This window comes from Berghia stephanieae, chromosome 4 (genome assembly GCF_034508935.2).
Source record: "Berghia stephanieae isolate SIO BIC M18660-M18661 chromosome 4, UCSD_Bste_1.3, whole genome shotgun sequence".
In the NCBI taxonomy this organism is placed as follows: domain Eukaryota; kingdom Metazoa; phylum Mollusca; class Gastropoda; order Nudibranchia; family Aeolidiidae; genus Berghia; species Berghia stephanieae.
Window position 1 is genome coordinate 41,190,738 of NC_088363.1, and position 12,500 is coordinate 41,203,237.

General features: G+C 35.5%; 1 protein-coding gene across 3 annotated transcripts in view; it reads right to left on the reverse strand.

Annotated features, from left to right (window-relative positions):
* The window catches only part of LOC144970589 (uncharacterized), a 23,879-nt gene that overhangs the window by 1,412 nt on the left and 9,967 nt on the right, over positions 1 to 12,500 (reverse strand). For all 3 annotated transcript variants that reach the window (XM_078910367.1, XM_078910368.1, XM_078910366.1), the window contains exons 4-6: positions 7,788 to 9,505; positions 4,406 to 4,634; positions 811 to 1,044 (exon numbers count right to left, since the gene is read on the reverse strand). In XM_078910367.1, coding sequence (XP_078766493.1) covers positions 811 to 1,044; positions 4,406 to 4,634; positions 7,788 to 9,505 — 2,181 coding nt within the window. The remainder of the gene's footprint in view (positions 1 to 810; positions 1,045 to 4,405; positions 4,635 to 7,787; positions 9,506 to 12,500) is intronic.

A 12,500-nucleotide genomic window follows, 5' to 3' on the forward strand; every position in this document is an offset into this window, starting at 1 on the left:
CAAAGGGTCCCTGGTCAACAGCAACATTTAACATGTAGGACGGGACATCACGCCTGACACTGAAACCAAAACTGGCCTTTTGACGTCATTATTTGGTTTTTACACCACCTAGTGAGTTGTCGTTAGTAGTGCTCATGGAAACAAGTGGTCCCATTGGTTGAACTATTGAATACAACTCACGATTTGTTTTCTTTTGTGGCCAAAGACTGGTATTTTGACGTCATTTTTTGGTCAGTGTCAGGCTATAAGTTAACGATGGCTACGCTGACGCTAACCAAAAATGATGTCAAAAGATAAGTCTTTGGACGTAAAAGAGAACAAACCGTGAAATGTATTCAATATTTCAACCAAGAGAATCACTTGTTTCCTTGAGCACTACTACCGACAGCTCACTAGACGCTGCACAAACTAAAAAACGACGTCAAACTATAAATCCTAGAGGGTTTTAGTGTAGCCATCGTTAACTTATAGATAGAACGAAGATGACGTCACACAGGCCTTTGTTATTGTTTTTTTTTTTTTTTTTTTTTGCCATCCGCGTTTGTGAGTTGTTCTCACTAAACTGTATTAACCAGACTATAAAAGTTCATGGTTACACAGAGTTTTGTGTATTGGTCTGTTATACTTCCGGATGGCAATGTTGTGAACTCCTTGGCCAAGCGCATTCTATCTATATGGAATAGAGAAATGTTTGCCATGCCTCTGGAAATAAATATCAAGTCAAAGGGACGGAACGGACTAGATGGCAGGATATTTTCTGATTGTTTATGCTTAGTAACCCTCGAATCATCAATTCTTTTGTATGCTTACCGGGTAAGACAATGCATAGAACTTTCAGAATAATCAGCTCTTCGAAAGAGATATCAAGATCTTTCAAGGCTTCAACTGTGTTGATCCATCGGTCTATGAAACCGGAAACGCCCGGCAAAATCCTTCTGAAGGTTGTAAGGCGACAAGCCACGCCTTTCTCTTCATCTATGATCACGCCCTTGTCGAAATCAGCTGTTTGGTAATGTCGGAGTAGGAGGAAGATGACGAATGTGGCTGTTGAAGAGACAAAGTATAACGATGATGATGATGAGGATGAAGATGATGACGACGAAGAGGATGATTATGATTATGATGATGATGGTGATGATGATGATGATCGTGATGATGATGATGATGGTGATGATCAGGGACGGCTGGTAATAATGGGCAGGGTGGGCAAATACCAGCCTGTTTTTTCAAGTTATATGCTGTAATACCAGGTCTGAAATAATCAAATTTAAATTAGATAATTTCAAAAGTTACTACTTAAACTTTATACTTCGTACTGAAATCAATTTGTGTGTATTTTTGATAGATTGAGAATCACCATGCATCCCGTAATGCATAAACCAGGATACGCTCCTGTTCTTTTTTATCACCCCCCACCCCCCCCCCCCCCCCAACCACTCCACTCCGCCCACATCGTCATCTCATCGTCACGTCGCCTGACGGTGAACTAACTCCGATTTTTGCTGTCTGGCCTCTCCAGTACTAGGTCGGGCTAATTCAAATGAGCCCACCTTATTAACCAGTGAGAACTAAATAGAGATTTTGGCAAACGAACTTTTTCTTATTTATTGCCTTACTTGTGCTGGTACCATTGATGTAATGACTTTGGGAATGTTCCAGTATTGAATTAAATTTATTAATTTACTAATTTTATATCAATTTAGTATTAATTTGTGTTGTTTTTATATATTTGTTTATCCATTTAAACTTTTCTTTTTTTCTCGTTTTCTTTAGTGCTTCTCAAAACTCATTTATTTAAATTGTTTTCTTATTTGTTTTTTGTTGTTGTTGTTGTTGTTGTTTTGGGTTTTTTTTTTTTGTTTTGTTTTTTAACAAATTAATTTGTTAGTTTTTTTTTTTTTTATTCTTAAAGTAATTACCGCTGTATTTTTATTGCCAGACAAAATAATTTTGCAAAACAATGTATATTCTATTGTATTCCGTCTAATAAAACAAAACACTTTTATTCAAAAGTCACGACTAAATAAATATATAAAATACAACCACCACTTTGGTTTGCTCAACAATTGAATTAGTATACGAGAAATACTCTTCTGAGAAAGGAGAGAGTTGAATTCTAAGTTATAGAGGAAATACGGAAGGGTGGGCAGATTCCGTACTTGCCCGTCCTGAAGCTAATACATACATAAGAAGATAGTTCGCGATGAAGAGGCGGGAAGCTCGGGGTTGGTTGGGTAAGGAGTAAAGATAACACGGTCGTTATTGTTATAGTCTAACGAATGCATGAGGAGAAATTGGTAACATTATTTTGTCTTAATTGTATTGCATGAAGTATTGGCGAAAGCCTAAGATTAAATAAACTTTGTTTTTGTTGGTCTTCTTTTGACTATGGAACTGATACTGATACTTGTCATAGCAGACCTGCCTACTTGAAATAGGAAAATAAAAATCGTAGTTTTCAGGGCTAATAAAATCGTAGATATTTTAACTACCCTTTAAAAAAATGACCGGAATTTCGTCTGTTTTGATAGATATCAAATTTTTAAAAACGAGAAAAAATGATTGGAAACGTAATAATGATGGTGATGGTGGTAGTGATAGTGGTAGCGGTGGTGGTAGTAGTAATGATGATGGTAATATTATTATTGTTATTATTATTATTATCATCATCATTATTATTATTATTATTATTATTATTATTATTATTATTATTATATTATTATTATTATTATTATTATTATTATTATTATTATTATTATTATTATTATTATTATTATTATTGTACGTATTGGTGGTATTACTATTGTTGTATTTTTTGTGGTTATTAATGGTATCAGTTTATTGTTTGGTTCCATTTACCATTTTTTTCCACTTTCATGTATGTGGTCATCAAATTGTATGATTTATTGTCGAAAGCCTAAGATTGAATAAACTTTGTAATATCGTATGGTAACCATCATTGTCGACGACATCGTCGTTGTCATCATAATCATCATTATCATCATCATCATCATCATCTACATCATTAACAACAACAACAACAACAATATTAACATCAAGTACTACAATAGCAATAAAAACAATATCAACATCATCATAAAATTTCGTCATCGTCTCCACAACTATCATTCTAACCAACAGCATCACCAAAACCACTACCATAATTACATCCTCCTCCACCGACACCACCACCGCTACCACTATTCCAACCACTACCACCACCGGCACAATCATTCTAATCATCAAGACAGCAATGAAATGCAATTTGAGCTCTGAATTAAACTCGAGTCATATCGCTGTTGTTGCTTCTCGATTAAAACTTTAAGGTTACTACATACTACTGAAAACCAGTAATGTAACAGAAATATTTATCTCGCCGTTGAGGGATTAAAGCAAATCTTTAATTTTTCGAGTGAACGAAATGGACTTGTATTGTCAAGGTGTTGTCGCATTATGTCTCGTCGCTTTATTTTTTAGTTGTATTCTCTTTCGTGATTCATTTTTGATTACGTTTGGAATAATTAAAATCTACTGGTATTGTCATTTCATTGTAAATGTGATTATTTGTGGTTGAAATATTATTTTTTAAAGGTAAAAAAAAAATAATAATTTAAAAAAATAATTAAAAAATAAATAAATAAATAAATAAATTTTTAAAAAACCAATAAAAAAATAAAAAAAAACAAAAAAATAAAATTAAATTAAAAAAAAAAATTAAAAAAAAAAAATATATATATATATAATATATATATATATATATCATCTTTGCCCCACCACTGTAAATAGGCTAGAACCGCCACTGGTGATGATGATGATGATGATGATGATGATGATGATGATGATGATGATGATGATGATGATGGTGATGATGATGATGATGATGATGATGATGATGATGATGATGATGATGATGATGATGATGATGATGATGATGATGATGACCAAGAAGAAGCCAGGTATCAGAAATAGGATCAGGATAGGGAGGAACATAGAGAGTTTTTAGATTGATTTTCCCCTTTCGATAAGTATTTGAAAGATTCTAATTCAAAATCAATTCACCAATTTTATCTAATCGGTTTGGTTTCATATAATGTATAATCATTAACACTTTTCTTTTTAATTGAACTTTTATATAGCGCAATATTCACTAAACGTGCTCAAAGCGCTTTACAAGAGGTCCCTAGCCAACATCTACATTTAACATTTAGGACGGGATATGACGCCTGTTGGGCGATATTACATTTTTTTTTCGGACAGAGACAACCCTGTTAACGGCCAGGTACACATTCTACACCTGAGTACGGTGAGAGAATATGAGTAAATAGCCTTCTCCAAGGAGGATCGAACCCAGGACCGTCCGATTCGACATACCACTAGGCCAAATAAAAAGCCGCACAATACTTACACTTCGTCAAAGTAACTCTGTCCTTAATCGTAAAGTCTTTAAATCCGGGCAGAGCACGGAAGAACCTTGCATCCCTGGTAAAGGCAGCATCGAAGTCCCCGAATACGGAGGAAAACCATTCCCTTCTTTTGTCAACGTCGATGCCTGTTGTCTCCAGGATGGTGAAATATTTGTCATCGTCGATCAGATTCATGGTTCCCTGTAGCGTGTCTTGGAGTTGACAGATTTTCTAGATAACACGATTGATAAAATTTACTAATGTAGTGTCGGTGCATGACATAATCAGTAGGAAGGTGAAAATTTTGGAATTTATTTTTTTCATTTTCTGAAAGAAATATGCTCCCCACAGCATTGTAATCTTTATTTGGAGTAAATCGAGTGATTTTTCATGAAGTTATGGTCAGATGTCTGGGAAAGGTATCCAGAAACTTTACTCAAATTTTCATACTTTTCAATTTGACTAGCTGTAAAAAAATATTTAGAAGTGAAATTAAGCTTTGATTTGGTATTTCCCAAAGATGTACAAAAAGAGTTGATTTAATTATTTATGACAAGAACTTATTTTGGATAAAAATTGACCTTCTAACTAAATTTGGCAATATCTCATTTCAAACCGTTTCACAATCCGACTGATTATGTCATTCATTATTAATTTAAATGAAGACTCGTCTGTAAGGTGGGGATGATACTTGATTATAATTCCAATAACCCCAACATTTTGGGTGACTTTACACGGGTACGGAAACGCGTACAAGTGACGTCACTCTTCGAAGCGAATTTTGTTTAGATTCAATTAACTCACTCAACCCGAACTCCGACTATATTCGTCGTTTACCCGATTTGCTTTTACACCATGCGTATTTATTACATTTTTCTGAGACAAATTATAGGCGTAGTATCAAAGCTAATGTTTTTAGTTTTTACATGTTAATGGTAGTTGAATAAAACTATCTATGTACATGCACATTTTAATACATTTATTTCCAATTTTGAAAAGTTGCAAAAATTTCTAGGATTGAGTGAGTTAACCAAATAGAATACGAGATTACTGAATAGAATCTATACAAGGGGAGGGAAGGGAGGGCATGTTAAGTCACCCAATGAGTGACCGACAGTAACAGTATCAGAATCAGATCGAGGGGAAGAATATAAGATTTCTTACACTCTTGCGTTTTCGAATTCGAACGTTTTATCCAACGCGCACTTGCAAGCTCGTGCAGCGAATGGAAACAAAAAAGATGAATGTCATACCACAAGACCCAAAAGTCGCGACTGCTTCAATTAATATCACCACCACCACCATCACCAAACCACCACTACCAGTACCACCACCACCATCACCACCACCACCACCACCACCACCACCACCATCACCACTACAAACCATCACTACCACCATCACCACCATCACCACCACCATTACTAACACCATCACCACCACCACCACCACCACTACCACAACAACAACAAAAACAATTAACATCCTGTTTGAAAACAATGAATAGGTTATGAGTAAATAGCTTTACCAAATTTAATTTGGACAAAACCATTCCGAAGGCAATCCCACGGTCCTAAGATCACTGACCACAGTAATTAAGAATACTTGACACACCAACCACTTGACCGCCGTTTACGTACTTGAAAATTATCCCCTAAATAGGAGGCAATTCTATCGTTAAGAATCATTTCAGTAAGCTAAGGATTAGAACCAAATTCCCAAACAATGGGAATAATTGGTGACGTCAGATTATCAATCGTTAAATTTCACTTTAAAGATTAGATTCTTTAAAAAGCTGACGACATCGGAATTGATTGAGGGCTGGAATAAACGATTTCATATACCCTTCGTCAATTATCCTTCTACTCCGTGGGTGGCAAAAACGACTAATTAAATCAAATTGAGCTTTTATTTAGCGCAATATCCACTAAACGTGCTCAAAGCGCTTTACGAAGGGTCCCTGACCAATAGCAACACGTAACATGTAGAGCGAGACATGACGCCTGTCAGGTGATATTACAATTTTTTTCCGGACAGAGACAGTGCTGTTAACGACCAGCCAGGAACTCATTTTACACCTGAGTCCTGAGTACGGTGAGAGAATGTGAGTAAAGACCCTTTTTCAAGGACTCAACTTTGCGCCGAGCGAGGCTGGAACTCAGGACCTTCGATCCGAAATGGAATGTCATAATACTTGACCACATAGCTGCACTAACATCGATTGAGGCATGTCCATTTACATGCTAGATGGGTACGTCACCAAATGAACCGACGAAGCCTCTGTGCGACTATGTGGTTTAGTGATATCACTCTCACCTTTGGATCAGAAGGACCATGGTTCTAGTCCAGTTCTGATCGGCGCATAGTTGAGTCACTGGAAAAGGCTATTTACTCGCATCATCTCAGCGTGCCCAGGTGTAAATTATATACCAGTTATTCCACAGCGTTGTCTCGGTCGGAAAAATTGTAATATCGCCTAGCCTAACAGGCGTCATGTCTCGTCCTACATGTGAAGCGTTGCTGTTGGCTAGGGATTCTTGTAAAGCGCTTTGAGCACGTTTAGTGGATATTTCTCTTTACAAATACATTTTTACCTATCCTTGTTGAGGACAAGCTAGACCACTGACTGGTGTCTCTGCTATCCCGCTTCAAAGACGTCAACCACAGACAGATAAAACAATGCGTGTGATTATTTTTTATTTAACCTGCCCTCCCCCTTTACTGACATACTCTGGAAAAACACACATTAACAATTTGGCCCGAAAACTCGTCCTTCAAAAATCGATATCGATTTAAATGACTCTGATCTTGGCAAAAACTCTCAAACCCGGGACTTCGCCGAAGTGTCGAAGTCCTGGGTTTGAAAGTTTTTGCCAAGATCAGAGTCATTTAAATCGATCGATATTTGAAGGACGAGTTTTCGGGCCAAATTTTTAATATGTGTTTTTTCCAGAGTACGGCAGTTTACATATTCTATTCGTCTGTTGACAGAGAGTGGTTATGTTTATTATATTTTAACTGCTCTACGGCAAGTGGATCAATATTACAGTTCCCGCTGTAAGAAAACTGATAAGAAGCCGGAGTCCTCAGTCAACACTTCAGCCACTCCTCCCAAACAGATGAAATGTCCCGTGGTATGTCTGGGCTAGTGGTACAGTCTTTGTTTCGTACCCGAAAGGTACCGAATTGGAATACCAGCTGCGCTGTGTGGCCTTGAGCAAGTCACATCGCCCTAGTTCAGTTTGCGGCGGTGCACTGCAGCTGACCCTGGGTTATTCCAGCCCTCCCATGGAATGGACCCTAAAGACAAATTTCCCATAAGGAATTAGCATAATAAGGGAATTTTATCAGTCTGTGTTGTTATCTCGTTGTACCAATACTTACCGAAAACATTTCGATGAACATCGTTCTTTCTGATGCTGACAGGTAAGCTGACTTGGGCCCATAGTATCGACAGTGAATTGCCTGGAGGTAGTCGTAAAGGTTGTCCATTTCTGTCGCGTCATAACACAATTCCCCAACGCATGATTGCAAGTCTGAAGACTGCGATGAAGTCAAAAACGAACTTAAATGATAAGTGTATGTCCCGTTGTCTTCCCTGGAGTGATAACCAATGCTTCGAAGTTGATTTTGTTTGACCAAGGATGAAGGTAAATATTCATCTGATTTGTCACTTACATCATAGCATAGTTTTAACATTGGAGCAAGAGATTCTTTTTCAAACGATTTGAATGGAAACCGCTCGAAGATGGACAAAGCATATTTGATTGGATCAGGCGGAACAATAAAAAGAATGAGAGGTTTGGACTCTTTGCCGCTGGATAGTTGTTTTGAAATAGGTATCATAGAGTTTGTGTTCTCAACTGTGAGTAGTTTTGAAGAGCTAGTATCTCTATTTCCTGAAAGGCGTAGTCTTTTGGAGGATAATTCGTCCTCCTTGCAAATTTCCTCAATACGCTTTTTTGATATACCTGAAACATGCCTATCAATTATTGGACTGTCATGATTAAAAGTGTTATCATCAAAAGGAGTTATATTGCTATGGCTAAAACTGTATGAAACAATGGTTTTTGAGGATGAATCAGGTTCTGTTGCATCATCTGAGACCTTAGAATGTAACGAGTTCGAATCTTTGGATATTTGGTGCAGATCTGTAGAGAGTTGGGATGAAGGCATCTCGGTCGTAAACTCTGATGCTTTTGTGTGTTTTGATATATCACAGAATGGATCTCTCTTATTTGAATCGTGTTCACGATTTATTTCCATGTTAGATAATATAGAAAATGACTGATGGGTGGGATTGATGCTTTTGGAGTTCCCTACAGCAGGATCGTTTGAAGCAAGTTGTGTTGAGTTTGTTAAATTATACGATGAAGTTGTCGCTTTTTTACTTGTGTCATTATTTTGAAAAAAGGTGGAAATTGGTATAGTGGCATTGTCAATGTTGTCAACAGAATTTGTCCAAGGTTCTGGCGTTCTGCTGTAAATTGCAGGCGATTTAAGCACGGTGTATGAAGGTGTGATGTGGCCATTGTTCTCACTTTCTTGGCTGGTCGAGTTCAATAGAAAACTGTTACTTATACCATTCATTTCATTGTCTGTAGTTCTCTCATCGTCATTGATGTTGTCATTGTTGCAAGTCATAAAAGTACAGAAATCATGGGATTCCATATCGTCACCACTTCCACTAATTTCATTGTGAAATCCATATGGACAATCACTGTTAAAGTCTAAAATTGCAAAAGTACTTGTGATTGAATCCATCCCATTAATCTTGTTTAAATCCAAGGCACTATCCCTGTTACTGGTAAGATCAAAATTTTCTCCTCCAAGCTCCCTTTCACTGGGATCCGGAAATACGTCATCATTGCTGGTGAATTTAAGATATTCTTGCTTTATTGGTTTGTTAAGAAAGGTACCAGGTGTGTCGGGAGATAATTCATTGTCTGTTTCATTGGAGAGTTGTTGCCATATTTCTGCATTTTCACATACGGAGGATGTTGATGAGGGTGAAGACAGAGGCAGAGGTAGCTCTTTTTCTTCCATCGCTTCTTTGATGTCATTGGATTTCTTGATCAGAGAATAACGCCCAACTTTGCATGCTGGAATCAAAATAAAATGCTATATTATTTACACAAATAACCAGGGACGGCTGGTAATAATGGGCAGGGTGGGCAAATACCAGCCTGTTTTTTCAAGTTATATGCTGTATTACCAGGTCCGAAATAATCAAATCTAAATTAGATAATTTCAAAAGTTACTACTTAAAATTGATACTTTGTACTGAAATCAATTTGTGTGTATTTTTGATAGATTGCGAATCACCATGCATCCCGTAATACATAAACCAGGATACGCTCCTGTTCTTTTTATCACCCCCCCCCCCCCCCAACCACTCCACTCCACTCCGCCCACATCGTCATCTCATCGTCACGTCGCCTGACGGTGATTTTGCTGTCTGGCCTCTCTAGTACTAGGTCGGGCTAATTCAAATGAGCCCACCTTATTAACCAGTGTACACTAAATAGAAATTTTGGCAAACGAACTTTTTCTTATTTATTGCCTTACTTGTGCTGGGAAGGTTCCAGTATTGAATTAAATTTATTAATTTACTAATATTATATCAATTTAGTATTAGTTTGTGTTGTTTTAATATATTTGTTTATCCATTTAAATTATTTCTTTTTTTTTTCCCCTCGTTTTCTTTAGTGTTTCTCAAAACTCATTTATTTAAATTGTTTTCTTATTTGTTTGTTGTTGTTGTTGTTGTTTTTGTTGTTGTTTTTTTGTTTTGTTTTTTAACAAATTAATTTGTTAATTCTTTTTTTTTTTATTATTCTTAAAGTAATTACCGCTGTATTTTTATTGCCAGACTAAATATTTTTGCAAAACAATGTAATTTTCTATTGTATTCCCTCTAATAAAACAAAACACTTTTATTCAAAAGTCACGACTAAATAAATAAATAAAATACAACCACCATTTTGGTTTTCTCAACAATTGAATTAGTATACGAGAAATACTCTTCTGAGTAAGGAGATAGTTGAATTCTAAGTTATAGAGGAAATACGGAAGGGTGGGCAGATTCCGTACTTGCCCGTCCTGAAGCTAATACATACATAAGATGGTTCGCGATGAAGAGGCGGGAAGCAAGGGATTGGTTGGGTAAGGAGCAAAGATAACACGGTAATTATTGTGACGATAGTCAAACGAATACATGAGGAGAGATTGGTAACATTATTTTGTCTTAATTATATTGTATGAAGTATTGGCGAAAGCCTAATATTAAATAAACGTTGTTTTTGTTTGTCTTATTTTGACTATGGAACTGATACTGATACTTGTCATAGCAGACCTGCCTACTTTAGATAGGAAAATAAAAATCGTAGTTTTCAGGGCTAATAAAATCGTAGATATTTTAACTACCCTTTAAAAAAATCACCGGAATTTTCGTCTGTTTTGATAGATATCAAATTTTAAAAAACGAGAAAAAATAATTGGAAACGTAATAATGATGGTGATGGTGGTATAGTGGTAGCGGTGGTGGTAGTAGTAATGATGATGGTAATATTATTATTGTTATTATTATTATTATTATTATTATTATTAATATTATTATTATTATTATTATTATTATTATTATTATTATTGTTATTATTATTATTATTATTATTATTATTATTATTATTAAATTATTATTATTATATTATTATTATTATTATTATTATTATCATTGTTATTATTATTGTACGTATTGGTGGTATTACTATTGTTGTATTTTTTTTTGGTGGTTATTAATGGTATCAGTTTATTGTTTGGTCCCATTTGCCATTATTTTCCACTTTCATGTATGTGGTCATCAAATTGTATGATTAATTGGCGAAAGCCTAAGATTGAATAAATTTTGTAATATCGTATGGTAACCATCATTGTCGACGACATCGTCGTTGTCATCATAACATCATCATCATCATCATCATCATCATCATCATCATCATCATCATCATCATCATCATCATCATCATCATCATCATCATCATCATTAACAACAACAACAACAATATTAACAACAAGTACAACAATAGAAATAAAAACAATATCAACATCACCATACAATTTCCGTCATCGTCTCCACAACTATCATTCTAACCAACAGCACCACCAAAACCACTACCATAATTACCCCTCACCGCCTCGTCTTCCTCCTCCTCCTCCACCACCACCACCACCGCTACCACTATTCCAACCACTACCACCACCGGCACAATCATTCTGACCACCAAGACAGCAGTAAAAATTATGCAATTTGAGCTCTGAATGAAACTCGAGTCATATCGCTGTTGTTGCTTCTCCATGAAAACTTTAAGGTTACTACGTACTACTGAAAACCAGAAATATGTAAAAGCAATATTAATATCGCCGTTGAGGGATTAAAGCATCTCTTTAATTTTTCGAGTGAAGGAAATGGACTTGTATTGTCAAGGTGTTGTCGCATTATGTCTCGTCGCTTTATTTTTTAGTTGTATTCTCTTTCGTGATTCATTTTTGATTACGTTTGGAAGAATTAAAATCTACTGGTATTGTCATTTCATTGTGAATGTGATTATTGGTGGTTGAAATATTTTTTGTTTAAAGGCGAAAAAAAAAATCAAAAAAAAATTTTATTAAAAAAAAAACAAAAAAATAAAAAAAAAATATATATATCAATATATATATATATATATATATATATATATATATATATATATATATATATATATATATATATATGACCGAATCCTCTTTGCCCAACCACTGTAAATAGGCTAGAACCGCCACTGTAAATAACAATGTGAAATTGAATGTAAGCTTCGATTTAATAAACGAAAACAGATTATGTGGACGTTTCGGGTTTCCTCTTTATCAACAAAACAGGATGAATAAAACGCAACAGACTAATGAGATATTGTGTGAAAAATCACCTTAACAACGCCACTATCACATCATCTCATTAGTGTGTAGTGTTTTATTCATTCCGTTTTGTTGATAAAGGGGTTTTTTTTTTTAATGAAGCTGCTAGATTCATTTTTTTTGCTTTCTGCTTTTTACAATTCACAG